Source organism: Oncorhynchus masou, chromosome 3 (genome assembly GCF_036934945.1).
Source record: "Oncorhynchus masou masou isolate Uvic2021 chromosome 3, UVic_Omas_1.1, whole genome shotgun sequence".
NCBI classification, from domain to species: Eukaryota; Metazoa; Chordata; class Actinopteri; order Salmoniformes; family Salmonidae; genus Oncorhynchus; species Oncorhynchus masou.
In genome coordinates this window covers 545,248-563,980 of record NC_088214.1, presented here as the reverse complement: position 1 = coordinate 563,980, position 18,733 = coordinate 545,248, and the positions used below count along the sequence as shown (strand labels likewise).

The 18,733-nt window shown below is 44.5% G+C and overlaps 1 protein-coding gene across 3 annotated transcripts in view; it reads right to left on the bottom strand.

The window, feature by feature from the left end:
- The window catches only part of bag1 (BCL2 associated athanogene 1), a 36,752-nt gene extending 23,131 nt beyond the window's left edge, over positions 1-13,621 (bottom strand). For 2 of the 3 annotated variants that reach the window (XM_064928722.1, XM_064928741.1), the window contains exons 1-4: positions 13,513-13,621; positions 12,514-12,639; positions 11,284-11,366; positions 11,068-11,181 (exon numbers count right to left, since the gene is read on the bottom strand). In XM_064928722.1, coding sequence (XP_064784794.1) covers positions 11,068-11,181; positions 11,284-11,366; positions 12,514-12,639; positions 13,513-13,549 — 360 coding nt within the window. In that variant the 5' untranslated portion in view covers positions 13,550-13,621. Of the gene's footprint in view, positions 1-11,067; positions 11,182-11,283; positions 11,367-12,513; positions 12,640-13,364; positions 13,487-13,512 lie in introns of those variants that run through there. The other variant, XM_064928731.1, reaches the window with a different exon arrangement.
- Between the last annotated feature and the right edge of the window lie 5,112 nt (positions 13,622-18,733).

Sequence of the window (18,733 nt, the reverse complement as noted above, 5' to 3'; positions counted from 1 at the left end):
GCTGAAAGGTGAATGTCAACCATGGCCTATTACTTTAGTGTCTTGTCCTGCTGAAAGGTGAATGTCAACCATGGCCTATTACTTTAGGTTGTTGTCCTGCTGAAAGGTGAATGTCAACCATGGCCTATTACTTTAGTGTCTTGTCCTGCTGAAAGGTGAATGTCAACCATGGCCTATTACTTTAGGTTGTTGTCCTGCTGAAAGGTGAATGTCAACCATGGCCTATTACTTTAGGTTGTTGTCCTGCTGAAAGGTGAATGTCAACCATGGCCTATTACTTTAGTGTCTTGTCCTGCTGAAAGGTGAAGGTCAACCATGGCCTATTACTTTAGTGTCTTGTCCTGCTGAAAGGTGAAGGTCAACCATGGCCTATTACTTTAGTGTCTTGTCCTGCTGAAAGGTGAATGTCAACCATGGCCTATTACTTTAGTGTCTTGTCCTGCTGAAAGGTGAATGTCAACCATGGCCTATTACTTTAGTGTCTTGTCCTGCTGAAAGGTGAAGGTCAACCATGGCCTATTACTTTAGTGTCTTGTCCTGCTGAAAGGTGAAGGTCAACCATGGCCTATTACTTTAGTGTCTTGTCCTGCTGAAAGGTGAATGTCAACCATGGCCTATTACTTTAGTGTCTTGTCCTGCTGAAAGGTGAAGGTCAACCATGGCCTATTACTTTAGTGTCTTGTCCTGCTGAAAGGTGAAGGTCAACCATGGCCTATTACTTTAGTGTCTTGTCCTGCTGAAAGGTGAATGTCAACCATGGCCTATTACTTTAGTGTCTTGTCCTGCTGAAAGGTGAATGTCAACCATGGCCTATTACTTTAGTGTCTTGTCCTGCTGAAAGGTGAAGGTCAACCATGGCCTATTACTTTAGTGTCTTGTCCTGCTGAAAGGTGAATGTCAACCATGGCCTATTACTTTAGTGTCTTGTCCTGCTGAAAGGTGAATGTCAACCATGGCCTATTACTTTAGTGTCTTGTCCTGCTGAAAGGTGAAGGTCAACCATGGCCTATTACTTTAGGTTGTTGTCCTGCTGAAAGGTGAATGTCAACCATGGCCTATTACTTTAGGTTGTTGTCCTGCTGAAAGGTGAAGGTCAACCATGGCCTATTACTTTAGGTTGTTGTCCTGCTGAAAGGTGAATGTCAACCATGGCCTATTACTTTAGGTTGTTGTCCTGCTGAAAGGTGAATGTCAACCATGGCCTATTACTTTAGGTTGTTGTCCTGCTGAAAGGTGAATGTCAACCATGGCCTATTACTTTAGGTTGTTGTCCTGCTGAAAGGTGAAGGTCAACCATGGCCTATTACTTTAGTGTCTTGTCCTGCTGAAAGGTGAATGTCAACCATGGCCTATTACTTTAGGTTGTTGTCCTGCTGAAAGGTGAATGTCAACCATGGCCTATTACTTTAGGTTGTTGTCCTGCTGAAAGGTGAATGTCAACCATGGCCTATTACTTTAGGTTGTTGTCCTGCTGAAAGGTGAAGGTCAACCATGGCCTATTACTTTAGGTTGTTGTCCTGCTGAAAGGTGAAGGTCAACCATGGCCTATTACTTTAGTGTCTTGTCCTGCTGAAAGGTGAAGGTCAACCATGGCCTATTACTTTAGTGTCTTGTCCTGCTGAAAGGTGAATGTCAACCATGGCCTATTACTTTAGGTTGTTGTCCTGCTGAAAGGTGAAGGTCAACCATGGCCTATTACTTTAGGTTGTTGTCCTGCTGAAAGGTGAAGGTCAACCATGGCCTATTACTTTAGTGTCTTGTCCTGCTGAAAGGTGAAGGTCAACCATGGCCTATTACTTTAGGTTGTTGTCCTGCTGAAAGGTGAAGGTCAACCATGGCCTATTACTTTAGTGTCTTGTCCTAAAGGTGAATGTCAACCATGGCCTTTACTTTAGTGTCTTGTCCTGCTGAAAGGTGAAGGTCAACCATGGCCTATTACTTTAGTGTCTTGTCCTGCTGAAAGGTGAAGGTCAACCATGGCCTATTACTTTAGTGTCTTGTCCTGCTGAAAGGTGAATGTCAACCATGGCCTATTACTTTAGTGTCTTGTCCTGCTGAAAGGTGAATGTCAACCATGGCCTATTACTTTAGTGTCTTGTCCTGCTGAAAGGTGAATGTCAACCATGGCCTATTACTTTAGTGTCTTGTCCTGCTGAAAGGTGAATGTCAACCATGGCCTATTACTTTAGTGTCTTGTCCTGCTGAAAGGTGAATGTCAACCATGGCCTATTACTTTAGTGTCTTGTCCTGCTGAAAGGTGAAGGTCAACCATGGCCTATTACTTTAGGTTGTTGTCCTGCTGAAAGGTGAATGTCAACCATGGCCTATTACTTTAGGTTGTTGTCCTGCTGAAAGGTGAAGGTCAACCATGGCCTATTACTTTAGGTTGTTGTCCTGCTGAAAGGTGAATGTCAACCATGGCCTATTACTTTAGGTTGTTGTCCTGCTGAAAGGTGAATGTCAACCATGGCCTATTACTTTAGGTTGTTGTCCTGCTGAAAGGTGAATGTCAACCATGGCCTATTACTTTAGGTTGTTGTCCTGCTGAAAGGTGAAGGTCAACCATGGCCTATTACTTTAGTGTCTTGTCCTGCTGAAAGGTGAATGTCAACCATGGCCTATTACTTTAGGTTGTTGTCCTGCTGAAAGGTGAATGTCAACCATGGCCTATTACTTTAGGTTGTTGTCCTGCTGAAAGGTGAATGTCAACCATGGCCTATTACTTTAGGTTGTTGTCCTGCTGAAAGGTGAAGGTCAACCATGGCCTATTACTTTAGGTTGTTGTCCTGCTGAAAGGTGAAGGTCAACCATGGCCTATTACTTTAGTGTCTTGTCCTGCTGAAAGGTGAAGGTCAACCATGGCCTATTACTTTAGTGTCTTGTCCTGCTGAAAGGTGAAGGTCAACCATGGCCTATTACTTTAGGTTGTTGTCCTGCTGAAAGGTGAAGGTCAACCATGGCCTATTACTTTAGTGTCTTGTCCTGCTGAAAGGTGAAGGTCAACCATGGCCTATTACTTTAGGTTGTTGTCCTGCTGAAAGGTGAAGGTCAACCATGGCCTATTACTTTAGTGTCTTGTCCTGCTGAAAGGTGAATGTCAACCATGGCCTATTACTTTAGTGTCTTGTCCTGCTGAAAGGTGAAGGTCAACCATGGCCTATTACTTTAGTGTCTTGTCCTGCTGAAAGGTGAAGGTCAACCATGGCCTATTACTTTAGTGTCTTGTCCTGCTGAAAGGTGAATGTCAACCATGGCCTATTACTTTAGTGTCTTGTCCTGCTGAAAGGTGAATGTCAACCATGGCCTATTACTTTAGTGTCTTGTCCTGCTGAAAGGTGAAGGTCAACCATGGCCTATTACTTTAGTGTCTTGTCCTGCTGAAAGGTGAATGTCAACCATGGCCTATTACTTTAGTGTCTTGTCCTGCTGAAAGGTGAATGTCAACCATGGCCTATTACTTTAGTGTCTTGTCCTGCTGAAAGGTGAAGGTCAACCATGGCCTATTACTTTAGGTTGTTGTCCTGCTGAAAGGTGAATGTCAACCATGGCCTATTACTTTAGGTTGTTGTCCTGCTGAAAGGTGAAGGTCAACCATGGCCTATTACTTTAGGTTGTTGTCCTGCTGAAAGGTGAATGTCAACCATGGCCTATTACTTTAGGTTGTTGTCCTGCTGAAAGGTGAATGTCAACCATGGCCTGTTACTTTAGGTTGTTGTCCTGCTGAAAGGTGAATGTCAACCATGGCCTATTACTTTAGGTTGTTGTCCTGCTGAAAGGTGAAGGTCAACCATGGCCTATTACTTTAGTGTCTTGTCCTGCTGAAAGGTGAATGTCAACCATGGCCTATTACTTTAGGTTGTTGTCCTGCTGAAAGGTGAATGTCAACCATGGCCTATTACTTTAGGTTGTTGTCCTGCTGAAAGGTGAATGTCAACCATGGCCTATTACTTTAGGTTGTTGTCCTGCTGAAAGGTGAAGGTCAACCATGGCCTATTACTTTAGGTTGTTGTCCTGCTGAAAGGTGAAGGTCAACCATGGCCTATTACTTTAGTGTCTTGTCCTGCTGAAAGGTGAAGGTCAACCATGGCCTATTACTTTAGTGTCTTGTCCTGCTGAAAGGTGAAGGTCAACCATGGCCTATTACTTTAGGTTGTTGTCCTGCTGAAAGGTGAAGGTCAACCATGGCCTATTACTTTAGTGTCTTGTCCTGCTGAAAGGTGAATGTCAACCATGGCCTATTACTTTAGTGTCTTGTCCTGCTGAAAGGTGAAGGTCAACCATGGCCTATTACTTTAGTGTCTTGTCCTGCTGAAAGGTGAAGGTCAACCATGGCCTATTACTTTAGCGTCTTGTCCTGCTGAAAGGTGAATGTCAACCATGGCCTATTACTTTAGTGTCTTGTCCTGCTGAAAGGTGAATGTCAACCATGGCCTATTACTTTAGTGTCTTGTCCTGCTGAAAGGTGAAGGTCAACCATGGCCTATTACTTTAGTGTCTTGTCCTGCTGAAAGGTGAATGTCAACCATGGCCTATTACTTTAGTGTCTTGTCCTGCTGAAAGGTGAATGTCAACCATGGCCTATTACTTTAGTGTCTTGTCCTGCTGAAAGGTGAAGGTCAACCATGGCCTATTACTTTAGGTTGTTGTCCTGCTGAAAGGTGAATGTCAACCATGGCCTATTACTTTAGGTTGTTGTCCTGCTGAAAGGTGAAGGTCAACCATGGCCTATTACTTTAGGTTGTTGTCCTGCTGAAAGGTGAATGTCAACCATGGCCTATTACTTTAGGTTGTTGTCCTGCTGAAAGGTGAATGTCAACCATGGCCTATTACTTTAGGTTGTTGTCCTGCTGAAAGGTGAATGTCAACCATGGCCTATTACTTTAGGTTGTTGTCCTGCTGAAAGGTGAAGGTCAACCATGGCCTATTACTTTAGTGTCTTGTCCTGCTGAAAGGTGAATGTCAACCATGGCCTATTACTTTAGGTTGTTGTCCTGCTGAAAGGTGAATGTCAACCATGGCCTATTACTTTAGGTTGTTGTCCTGCTGAAAGGTGAAGGTCAACCATGGCCTATTACTTTAGGTTGTTGTCCTGCTGAAAGGTGAAGGTCAACCATGGCCTATTACTTTAGGTTGTTGTCCTGCTGAAAGGTGAAGGTCAACCATGGCCTATTACTTTAGTGTCTTGTCCTGCTGAAAGGTGAAGGTCAACCATGGCCTATTACTTTAGTGTCTTGTCCTGCTGAAAGGTGAATGTCAACCATATGGCCTATTACTTTAGGTTGTTGTCCTGCTGAAAGGTGAAGGTCAACCATGGCCTATTACTTTAGGTTGTTGTCCTGCTGAAAGGTGAAGGTCAACCATGGCCTATTACTTTAGTGTCTTGTCCTGCTGAAAGGTGAAGGTCAACCATGGCCTATTACTTTAGTGTCTTGTCCTGCTGAAAGGTGAATGTCAACCATGGCCTATTACTTTAGGTTGTTGTCCTGCTGAAAGGTGAAGGTCAACCATGGCCTATTACTTTAGGTTGTTGTCCTGCTGAAAGGTGAAGGTCAACCATGGCCTATTACTTTAGTGTCTTGTCCTGCTGAAAGGTGAATGTCAACCATGGCCTATTACTTTAGGTTGTTGTCCTGCTGAAAGGTGAATGTCAACCTTGGCCTATTACTTTAGGTTGTTGTCCTGCTGAAAGGTGAAGGTCAACCATGGCCTATTACTTTAGGTTGTTGTCCTGCTGAAAGGTGAATGTCAACCATGGCCTATTACTTTAGGTTGTTGTCCTGCTGAAAGGTGAAGGTCAACCATGGCCTATTACTTTAGGTTGTTGTCCTGCTGAAAGGTGAATGTCAACCATGGCCTATTACTTTAGGTTGTTGTCCTGCTGAAAGGTGAAGGTCAACCATGGCCTATTACTTTAGGTTGTTGTCCTGCTGAAAGGTGAAGGTCAACCATGGACTATTACTTTAGGTTGTTGTCCTGCTGAAAGGTGAAGGTCAACCATGGCCTATTACTTTAGGTTGTTGTCCTGCTGAAAGGTGAAGGTCAACCATGGCCTATTACTTTAGGTTGTTGTCCTGCTGAAAGGTGAATGTCAACCATGGCCTATTACTTTAGGTTGTTGTCCTGCTGAAAGGTGAAGGTCAACCATGGCCTATTACTTTAGGTTGTTGTCCTGCTGAAAGGTGAATGTCAACCATGGCCTATTACTTTAGGTTGTTGTCCTGCTGAAAGGTGAAGGTCAACCATGGCCTATTACTTTAGGTTGTTGTCCTGCTGAAAGGTGAAGGTCAACCATGGCCTATTACTTTAGGTTGTTGTCCTGCTGAAAGGTGAATGTCAACCATGGCCTATTACTTTAGGTTGTTGTCCTGCTGAAAGGTGAATGTCAACCATGGCCTATTACTTTAGGTTGTTGTCCTGCTGAAAGGTGAATGTCAACCATGGCCTATTACTTTAGGTTGTTGTCCTGCTGAAAGGTGAATGTCAACCATGGCCTATTACTTTAGGTTGTTGTCCTGCTGAAAGGTGAATGTCAACCATGGCCTATTACTTTAGGTTGTTGTCCTGCTGAAAGGTGAATGTCAACCATGGCCTATTACTTTAGGTTGTTGTCCTGCTGAAAGGTGAATGTCAACCATGGCCTATTACTTTAGGTTGTTGTCCTGCTGAAAGGTGAATGTCAACCATGGCCTATTACTTTAGGTTGTTGTCCTGCTGAAAGGTGAATGTCAACCATGGCCTATTACTTTAGGTTGTTGTCCTGCTGAAAGGTGAATGTCAACCATGGCCTATTACTTTAGGTTGTTGTCCTGCTGAAAGGTGAATGTCAACCATGGCCTATTACTTTAGGTTGTTGTCCTGCTGAAAGGTGAATGTCAACCATGGCCTATTACTTTAGGTTGTTGTCCTGCTGAAAGGTGAATGTCAACCATGGCCTATTACTTTAGGTTGTTGTCCTGCTGAAAGGTGAATGTCAACCATGGCCTATTACTTTAGGTTGTTGTCCTGCTGAAAGGTGAATGTCAACCATGGCCTATTACTTTAGGTTGTTGTCCTGCTGAAAGGTGAATGTCAACCATGGCCTATTACTTTAGGTTGTTGTCCTGCTGAAAGGTGAATGTCAACCATGGCCTATTACTTTAGGTTGTTGTCCTGCTGAAAGGTGAATGTCAACCATGGCCTATTACTTTAGGTTGTTGTCCTGCTGAAAGGTGAATGTCAACCATGGCCTATTACTTTAGGTTGTTGTCCTGCTGAAAGGTGAATGTCAACCATGGCCTATTACTTTAGGTTGTTGTCCTGCTGAAAGGTGAATGTCAACCATGGCCTATTACTTTAGGTTGTTGTCCTGCTGAAAGGTGAATGTCAACCATGGCCTATTACTTTAGTGTCTTGTCCTGCTGAAAGGTGAAGGTCAACCATGGCCTATTACTTTAGGTTGTTGTCCTGCTGAAAGGTGAATGTCAACCATGGCCTATTACTTTAGGTTGTTGTCCTGCTGAAAGGTGAATGTCAACCATGGCCTATTACTTTAGTGTCTTGTCCTGCTGAAAGGTGAAGGTCAACCATGGCCTATTACTTTAGGTTGTTGTCCTGCTGAAAGGTGAATGTCAACCATGGCCTATTACTTTAGTGTCTTGTCCTGCTGAAAGGTGAAGGTCAACCATGGCCTATTACTTTAGGTTGTTGTCCTGCTGAAAGGTGAAGGTCAACCATGGCCTATTACTTTAGGTTGTTGTCCTGCTGAAAGGTGAATGTCAACCATGGCCTATTACTTTAGGTTGTTGTCCTGCTGAAAGGTGAATGTCAACCATGGCCTATTACTTTAGGTTGTTGTCCTGCTGAAAGGTGAAGGTCAACCATGGCCTATTACTTTAGGTTGTTGTCCTGCTGAAAGGTGAAGGTCAACCATGGCCTATTACTTTAGGTTGTTGTCCTGCTGAAAGGTGAAGGTCAACCATGGCCTATTACTTTAGGTTGTTGTCCTGCTGAAAGGTGAAGGTCAACCATGGCCTATTACTTTAGTGTCTTGTCCTGCTGAAAGGTGAAGGTCAACCATGGCCTATTACTTTAGGTTGTTGTCCTGCTGAAAGGTGAAGGTCAACCATGGCCTATTACTTTAGTGTCTTGTCCTGCTGAAAGGTGAAGGTCAACCATGGCCTATTACTTTAGTGTCTTGTCCTGCTGAAAGGTGAATGTCAACCATGGCCTATTACTTTAGTGTCTTGTCCTGCTGAAAGGTGAATGTCAACCATGGCCTATTACTTTAGTGTCTTGTCCTGCTGAAAGGTGAAGGTCAACCATGGCCTATTACTTTAGGTTGTTGTCCTGCTGAAAGGTGAAGGTCAACCATGGCCTATTACTTTAGTGTCTTGTCCTGCTGAAAGGTGAATGTCAACCATGGCCTATTACTTTAGTGTCTTGTCCTGCTGAAAGGTGAATGTCAACCATGGCCTATTACTTTAGTGTCTTGTCCTGCTGAAAGGTGAATGTCAACCATGGCCTATTACTTTAGTGTCTTGTCCTGCTGAAAGGTGAATGTCAACCATGGCCTATTACTTTAGGTTGTTGTCCTGCTGAAAGGTGAATGTCAACCATGGCCTATTACTTTAGTGTCTTGTCCTGCTGAAAGGTGAATGTCAACCATGGCCTATTACTTTAGTGTCTTGTCCTGCTGAAAGGTGAATGTCAACCATGGCCTATTACTTTAGGTTGTTGTCCTGCTGAAAGGTGAAGGTCAACCATGGCCTATTACTTTAGTGTCTTGTCCTGCTGAAAGGTGAAGGTCAACCATGGCCTATTACTTTAGGTTGTTGTCCTGCTGAAAGGTGAATGTCAACCATGGCCTATTACTTTAGTGTCTTGTCCTGCTGAAAGGTGAATGTCAACCATGGCCTATTACTTTAGTGTCTTGTCCTGCTGAAAGGTGAAGGTCAACCATGGCCTATTACTTTAGGTTGTTGTCCTGCTGAAAGGTGAAGGTCAACCATGGCCTATTACTTTAGTGTCTTGTCCTGCTGAAAGGTGAAGGTCAACCATGGCCTATTACTTTAGGTTGTTGTCCTGCTGAAAGGTGAATGTCAACCATGGCCTATTACTTTAGTGTCTTGTCCTGCTGAAAGGTGAAGGTCAACCATGGCCTATTACTTTAGGTTGTTGTCCTGCTGAAAGGTGAAGGTCAACCATGGCCTATTACTTTAGGTTGTTGTCCTGCTGAAAGGTGAATGTCAACCATGGCCTATTACTTTAGTGTCTTGTCCTGCTGAAAGGTGAAGGTCAACCATGGCCTATTACTTTAGGTTGTTGTCCTGCTGAAAGGTGAATGTCAACCATGGCCTATTACTTTAGGTTGTTGTCCTGCTGAAAGGTGAAGGTCAACCATGGCCTATTACTTTAGGTTGTTGTCCTGCTGAAAGGTGAAGGTCAACCATGGCCTATTACTTTAGGTTGTTGTCCTGCTGAAAGGTGAAGGTCAACCATGGCCTATTACTTTAGGTTGTTGTCCTGCTGAAAGGTGAAGGTCAACCATGGCCTATTACTTTAGGTTGTTGTCCTGCTGAAAGGTGAAGGTCAACCATGGCCTATTACTTTAGTGTCTTGTCCTGCTGAAAGGTGAAGGTCAACCATGGCCTATTACTTTAGGTTGTTGTCCTGCTGAAAGGTGAAGGTCAACCATGGCCTATTACTTTAGGTTGTTGTCCTGCTGAAAGGTGAATGTCAACCATGGCCTATTACTTTAGGTTGTTGTCCTGCTGAAAGGTGAAGGTCAACCATGGCCTATTACTTTAGGTTGTTGTCCTGCTGAAAGGTGAAGGTCAACCATGGCCTATTACTTTAGTGTCTTGTCCTGCTGAAAGGTGAATGTCAACCATGGCCTATTACTTTAGGTTGTTGTCCTGCTGAAAGGTGAAGGTCAACCATGGCCTATTACTTTAGTGTCTTGTTGCAAACAGGATGCATGTGTGGAATATCCTTCTTTTCACTCTGTCAATCAGGCTCTTAATATTGTGGAGTAACTAATGTTGTTGATCCATCCTTAGTTTTCTCCTGTCACAGCCATTAAACTCTGTAACTGTGTCATTGGCCTCAAGGTGAAATCCCTGATCGGTTTCCTTCATCTCTAGCAACTGAGTTAGGAAGGACGCCTGTATCTTTGTAGTGTTAGATTCTGGGTTAAACTTGGAACACAGTATACTCAGAAGTATAGTATCTGAGGAGTGATGGAGACTGGTTTTGAAATCAGAAGTTAACGGTTATCGGTTACGGGTGGAGATCTTTGGATTAGGCATCAAGGGGGCTGAGGTCAGATCCCCTTAAGGGAGAAACAATGGTTTGTTACCCCATCACTTCGTCTTCCTGTCGAACCATAATAGATGTACAGATCGGAGAGAAGGAGGAGGGCCTAAATTGGATAATATATATACTTGTGCTGGTGGAAACATGTTCTGTCTAATGCAGCTGCATTGATCCTCTGGGAAGAATTAAACTTGGTTAAGCTTTCAGTGTCCTTTTGAGTTATTTACTGTGAATTAGAACCTAACAGTGGTGACTGGGTGTATTGATACACCATCCAATGTGTAGTTAATAACTTCACCATGTTCAAAGGGATATTCAATAACTGCTTTTTATTTTATTTTTTACACATCTACCAATAGGTGCCCTTCTTTGCAAGGCACTGAAAAACCTCCCTGGTCACTGTGGTTGAATTTTTGCTTGAAATTCACTCCTCGATTGAGGGAACTTTTATTTATTTAGGCAAGTCAGTTAAGAACAAATTCTTATTTACAATGACGGCCTACAGATGTGTGGGGTACAGAGGTGGGGTAGTCATTCAAAACTCCTGAACTTATTTACGCTTATTATTGACTCAAGACATTTCAGCTATAAACATTTTTATCAATTAAAAAAATATTCTACAAACTAAATGTCACTTTGCCATGGGGTATTGTGTGTAGATCAGTGTCACAAAATCTTAAGTAAATACATTTTAACTTGGGTCTGTAACAACAAAAATGTGGAAAAGGTGAAGGCAATGTATATAATATGTAGATATAAAGTATCAGAACATACATTCTTCAGGCCTGTCAGCTCTCCATCCACCTTCTCCAGTTTCTTAGCCGTCTGTTCTACTGACTTCTCAATGTCCTTCAACTTCTTCAGCTCAGACTCCTCCTCTGGGCTGTTCTGAGAGGAGACAACACACATGTCTGTATTCAAACCATTTTAGGAACGAATGATTAAAAACAAATGTGTGAGTGCCAGTCAGCAGAACTAGGAAGGTCTTACCCTCTTTCCAATCATCATGAGTTTACATCCCTGTTTGATTCCAAAGCTGGACAGACTCTCCTCCATCTCCTTCAGTGACTTCCCTGAAACAACAGGACAGCAGAGGCATCATGTTGGGGCTTGAACCAGCTACCCTGTGGTTAGAGGTGAGTGCAATATACTACAACCTGTGCCATACAGTCCAGACCTCTTGGCAGAGGCTGTAGTAACAGTCTGGCTGCCAGTCTGTCTGTTTTCCTTATGAAACTGTCAAGCCTAACAATGGACTTGATGTTTTACACCTTTAATGAGGCCAAGCTCATCACTAAGCTCAGGACCCTGGGACTAAACACCTCCCTCTGTAAATGGATCCTGGACTGCCTGACGGGCCGCAGCCAGGTGGTGAGGGTAGGCAACAACACCTCCACCACGCTGACCCTGAACACAGGGGCCCCTTAGTCCCATCATGTACTCCCTGTTCACCCATGCCTGCGTGGCCGCGCACGCGACTACCAAAACCATTATTAAGTTAGCCGATGACACGACAGTGGTAGGCCTGATCACCGACGACAAAACAGCCTATAGGGAAGAGGTCAGAGACCTGGCAGTGTGGTGCCTGAACAACAATCTCTGCACATTGACTCAGTACTAGTACTCTGTGTGTAAAGGCAAATTATTGTTACTCGTGCATTTATTTCTCGTCTCATTATTTCATTTTTTTTCTCTGTGTATTTTTGGGAGGACCCGTTAGTCCACACCTGTTGTTTCCCTGTCATTTCACTGTTAGTCCACACCTGTTGTTTACCAAGCATTTCACTGTTAGTCCACACCTGTTGTTTCCCTGTCATTTCACTGTTAGTCCACACCTGTTGTTTACCAAGCATTTCACTGTTAGTCCACACCTGTTGTTTACCAAGCATTTCACTGTTAGTCTACACCTGTTGTTTACCAAGCATTTCACTGTTAGTCTACACCTGTTGTTTACCAAGCATTTCACTGTTAGTCCACACCTGTTGTTTACCAAGCATTTCACTGTTAGTCCACACCTGTTGTTTACCAAGCATTTCACTGTTAGTCCACACCAGTTGTTTACCAAGGACCTTCAGTCAGCATTACACTGTTAGTCCACACCTGTTGTTTACCAAGCATTTCACTGTTAGTCCACACCTGTTGTTTACCAAGCATTTCACTGTTAGTCCACACCAGTTGTTTACCAAGCATGTGACATAACATTTTGATTTGTTACTCTACCTTTAAAGATGAGTTTCTGTGCAGGCATCGGGACCCCGGTAACCTGAACCAGAGCATCAGAAAGGTCCTTCAGTATCGGTTCGTTCCCGTCCAGCCCCGTTACCATGATGCTGTGCTTCGTAGAACCTGCATGGGGGTGAATTAGATGCAGAGTACTTTCATATAGCGGCTACATCAGAGACATTATTAGCCAGCTACACTTCTCAGTAACTGATCGGTGCTTTTAGCAACATACACTAGTGTTGCATTCAATTGTATTGGTTTGCACAAAAACAGTCCATGGGAAGCCAGATGTTAAATACAATTCCATTTCAATGTACTGTGCCAGTGGCCACGACGGTTGTCATTATGACCAGGGGCAGTTGAGACAAAATATCAAATTATTAAACTGACTTCCAAACGTAGGTCTGTTGTAGACCCACTTCCTCTCTGTTTACGTCCAAATGAAGAGTCGTGCTCGTGTGGACGAACAGGGAATAACCTGCGGGGGGCTTTGGCATGGGTAACGTTACGCGGAGAGGTGGTGGGTCTACAACAGACCGGAACGTGTTTCATAACACGACCTGTCTTAAAGTCACCAGTTTTAATGACCGACCGTCCTGCCTACCCATCGACAGACAGTACATTCAAATTAAAATCGTATTGGTGCCGCGTTCAGATGCCAGTCGGAACTACGAATCTCGGAAACGTGTATTCAGAGTTTCCTAGTTCCGTCTAGCATGTGAACTGACGCATTAACATCTGGCTTCCCAAAGACTGTTTTGGTGCAATCCAATACAATTTAAAGCAAGACTAGTGTACATGAATACACCAGCATTTCAAAAGCACCTAGCAACGTATCTGACAACTACCTGGCTAACTAACATCTCCTGCTGCGTGTAGCCAGCCAGCCCGTAGACTCCGACTTTCCGATTACCAGTACCATCTCTTTGTCTTCCTTTTACGGGATAATATACATTAAACAAGTTGCAACATCCAAAGCAAAGTGATTGACTTTACCGTAAGCAACAGTGACCGTCACTGTATTCTCCGCCATTTCTGTGTAGCATGAGTGAAAACGAAAGAGGCCAGGGTTCCGGTTGGAAAGCACGCCATCCCATGTACACGGAGGGGACTGGCGGTACTGCAGCTCCACCGACGCTGTTCGGTTTGAGAAGGGTTACGTTCAGGTTACGGGCCCACCCCATACGCAACCAATCAGTCGATATAATCGAGAACTATCATCAGAAATCACGCGACATGAATCAGACAGTGAAAAAAGTAACATGAAAAAAGACAAAACAACAACAACTGAACAGCCATAGTTCTCGATTATATCGACTGATTGGTATTGAATGGGGTGGCCGGTCATAGCCGGATGTACCGTGGCTCAGGTTAAATCAAATCTAATTTTATTCGTCACATACACATGGTTAGCAGATGTTAATGTGAGTGTAGCGAAATGCTTCTGCTTCTAGTTCTGACAGTGCAGTAATATCTAACAAGTAAGCTAACAATTCCCCAACAACTACCTAATACACACAAATATTAAGGGATGGAATAAGAATATGTACATATAAATATATGGATGGCCGAACGACACAGGCAAGATGCAGTAGATGGTATAAAATACAGTATATACATGTGAGATGAGTAATGTAAGATATGTAAACATTATTAAAGTGACATTATTTAAAGAGACTAGTGATCCATTTATTTAAGTGGCTAATGATTTGAGTCTGTATGTAGGCAGCAGCCTCTGTGTTAGTGATGGCTGTTTAACAGTCTGATGGCCTTGAGATAGAAGCTGTTTTTCAGTCTCTCAATCCCAGCTTTGATGCACCTGTACTGACCTTGCCTTCTGGATGATAGCGGGGTGAACAGGCAGTGGCTCGGGTGGTTGTTGTCCTTAATATCTTTTTGGCCTTCCTGTGACATCGGGTGCTGTAGGTGTCCTGGAGGGCAGATAGTTTAAAAACAAATAAAACTTTATTTGTCACATGTGCTGAATAAAACCAGTGTAAATCTTACCGTGAAATGCTGAATACAACAAGTGTAGATCTTACTGTGAAATGCTGAATACAACAAGTGTAGATCTTACCGTGAAATGCTGAATACAACAAGTGTAGATCTTACCGTGAAATGCTGAATACAACAAGTGTAGATCTTACCGTGAAATGCTGAATACAACAAGTGTAGATCTTACCGTGAAATGCTGAATACAACAAGTGTAGATCTTACCGTGAAATGCTTACTTACAAGCCCTGTAGTGCAGTTCAAGAAGAGTTAAGAAAATATTTAACAAATAAACTAAAGGAAAAAAATAATAAAAAGTAACTCAATAACGAGACTATATACAGGGGTACCGGTACAGAGAAAGTGTTCTGGGGTACGGGTTAGTTGAGGTAATTTGTACATGTAGGTGGGGGTGAAGTGACTATGCATGGATAATAAACAGCAAGTAGTAACAGTGTACAAATGGGGGGGGGGGGGGCAATGTAAATAGTCTGGTGGCCATTTGATTAGTTGCTCTGCAGTCTTATGGCTTGGGGGGTAGAAGCTGTTAAGGGGCCTTTTGGTCCTAGACTTGGTGCTCCGGTACCGCTTGCCGTGCGGTAGTAGAGAGAACAGTCTATGACTTGGGTGACTGGAGTCTGACAATTTTATGGGCCTTTCTCTGACACGGCCAAGTATATAGGTCCTGGATGTCAGGAGGCTTGGCCCCAGTGATGTACTGGGCCGTACACTCTACCCTCTGTAGCGTCTTACGGTCAGATACTGAGCAGTTGCCATAACAGGCGGTGATGCAACCGGTCAGGTTGCTCACGATGGTGCAGCTGTAGAACTTGTTGAGGATCTGGGGACCCATGCCAAATCTTTTCAGTCTCCTGAGGGGGTAAATGTGTAGTCATCTTCACGACTGTCTTGGTGTGTTTGGACCATGATAGATCTTTGGTGATGTGGACACCAAGGAACTTGAAACTCTCGACCCGGTCCACTACAGCCCCGTCGATATTAATGGGGGCCTGTTCGTGCCCACCTTTTCCTGTAGTCCACAATCATGGATGGTGTTGAAGTCGTGTTTGGCCACAGTCATAGGTGAACAGGGAGTACAGAAGGGCACTAAGTACACACCACTGAGGGGCACCAGTGTTGAGGATCGGTGCAGACATGTGGCAGACATGTTGTTGTAAGTACACACCACCTGGGGGAGGCCTGTCAGGAAGTCCAGGATCCAGTTGCAGAGGGAGGTGTTGTCCCAGAGTCCTCAGCTTAGTGATGAACTTCGTGGGCACTATGGTGTTGAACGCTGAGCTGTAGTCAATGAACAGTATTCTCACATAGGTGATCCTTTTGTCCAGGTGGGAAAGGGCAGTGTGGAGTGTAATAGAGACTGCATCACCTGTGGATCTGTTGGGGCGGTATGTGAATTGGAGTGGGTCTAGGGTATCCGGGAGGATGCTGTTGATGTGAGCCATGACCAGCCTTTCAAAGCACTTCATGGCTACCGACGTTGAGTGCTACTTTGCAGTAATCATTTAGGCAGGTTACCTTCGCTTCCTTGGGCACAGGGACTATGGTGGTCTGCTTGAAACACGTAGGTATTACAGACTCGATCAGGGAGAGGTTGAAAATGTCAGTGAAGACACTTGCCAGTTGGTCCGTGCATGGTTTGAGTACACGTCCTGGTAATCTATCTGGCCCAGTGACGGTAACTGTGGGGACGACGTCGTCAATGCACTTATTGATGAAGCTGATGACTGAGGTGGTTTTATGTCTTTTATGTCCAAGCAGCGGTTTTCCCGGTTTCCTGCTTTTTACATTTTCATTCTCCTTTTTCTAGTCCTCCCAGTTTTGAATGTTTCTGGACTTTGTCTGCCTGCCTTGACCACAACCCTGTCTGCCACTTTGTACCTCCTGGACTCTGAGCTGGTTTTGACCTTTTTGCCTGTCCACGACTATTCTCAATAGGGTTTTCAGTACATGTATCTTAAGCTATACCTTCAATTATAATTTTGTCAACAGACTAGAACATTGAGAGAACGGTTTCAAAATATAAAACATTTTAGGGTTAGCAAAGAATGTACGAATCATAAAAGCTCCTCAATGCCATTGGATAAATACATGAACATATTCCAGTCTGTGCTAGCACAACAGAGTTAGGGATGATCTTTATGGCCTTCCTGTAACATCGGGTGGTGTAGGTGTCCTGGAGGGCAGGTAGTTTGCCCCCCATGATGCGTTGTGCAGACCGCACCACCCTCTGGAGATCCTTGCAGTTGAGGGCAGTTCAGTTGTTGCACCAAGCGGTGATACAGCCCAACAGGATATTGTGCATCTCTAAAAGTTTGTCAGGGTTTTAGGTGAAAAGCCAAATTTCTTCAGCCTCCTGAGGTTGAAGAGGCGCTGTTACGCCTTCTTCACCACACTGTCTGTGTTAGTGGATCATTTCAGTTTGTCAGTGATGTGTACGCCGAGGAACTTAAAACTAACTACCCTCTCCACTACTGTCCTGTCGATGTGGATAGGGGGGTGCACCCTCCGCTATTTCCTGAAGTCCACGATCATCTCCTTTGTTTTGTTGACGTTGAGTGAGAGGTTGTTTTCCTGACACCACACTCCGAGTACCCTCACCTCCTCCCTGTAGGCCGCCTCGTCGTTGTTGGTAATCAAGCATCTCACTGTAGTGTCGTCTGCAAACTTGATGATTGAGTTGGAGGCGTGCATGGCCACGAAGTCGTGGGTGAACAGGGAGTACAGGAGGGGGCTGAGCATGCACCCTTGTGGTGCCCCAGTGATGAGGGTCAGAAAGTGGAGATGTTGTTTCCTACCTTCACCACCTGGCGGTGGCCAGTCGGGACGTCCAGGACCCAGTTGCACAGGGGGGGTTCAGACCCAGGGCCTCAAGCTTGATGACGAGTTTGGAGGGTACTATGGTGTTAAATGATGAGCTGTAGGCAATGAACACCACTCTTACATAGGTATTCCTCTTGTCCAGATGGGTTAGTGTGCAGAGTGATGGTGATGGCACCGTCTGTGGAGCTATTGGGGCGGTAAGCAAACTGAAGTGGGTCTAGGATGTCAGGTAGGAATGGAGGTGATATGATCCTTGACTAGTCTCTCAAAGCCCATCATGATGACAAAAGTAATTTAGTTCAGTTATCTTTGCCTTATTGGATACAGGAACAATGGTGTCCGTCTTGAAGCATGTGGGGACAACAGACGGGGATAAGGAGTGATTGAATAAGTCCATAAACACACCAGCCAGCTGGTCTGCACATGCTCTGAGGACGCGGCTAGGGATGCGGTCTGTTTACATGTTTGGGGGCATGTGTCAGTGGTGAGGGATGCTAAGCCAGTGTTTGACAATAAGTGTCTGGTAGGTTAGGAGGACATGCAGATGCACTCCAATTTCCTGGACAGAAAGGTGACATCACAGATAGAACAATGCGTTGTAAAAACATTTGGTGACATTAGTCTTTCCCTCCACCCTACCCACTACCCCTACTCTCACCCTTCTTCTTCTTCGATGAGGTCTAATGGCAGTTGGCATCCAACATGTTGCATTACTGCCACCTACTAGACTGGAGTACAACTCCCTTATACTTTGCTTGAAAAAGAAATACAATAAAAACTAACACCCTCGTTCTCCACTATTTAAATCTACAGTATTTAGTCCTACTTCAGGCTAACAACCTGAAAGGATGGGACACCACCACTTAACACACCCTGTAACTCTTCTGATGTCTCGCACACCCAAATACCTCTCTGCAGCTGCCACCACAACCTACATTTTCTGAGACCTATGTTCCATCCCTGTAGTACAGTTGATAACCATTGCTATAAATACTAAAACTCCAATCTTACTGTAGCATTTATCACTTGTTGGCCCCTCCCTCTGTTCTGGTACAGATCTACTAGTCCACACCCCTCCTCTCAGGATCCCTCCCTCTGTTCTGGTACAGATCTACTAGTCACACCCCTCTCCTCCCTCTGTTCTGGTAGGATCCTCTCCCCTCCCTCTGTTCTGGTACAGATCTACTAGTCACACCCCTCCTCTCAGGATCCCTCCCTCTGTTCTGGTACAGATCTACTAGTCACACCCCCTCCTCTCAGGATCCCTCCCTCTGTTCTGGTACAGATCTACTAGCACACCCCTCCTCTCAGGATCCCTCCCTCTGTTCTGGTACAGATCTACTAGCCACACCCCTCCTCTCAGGATCCCTCCCTCTGTTCTGGT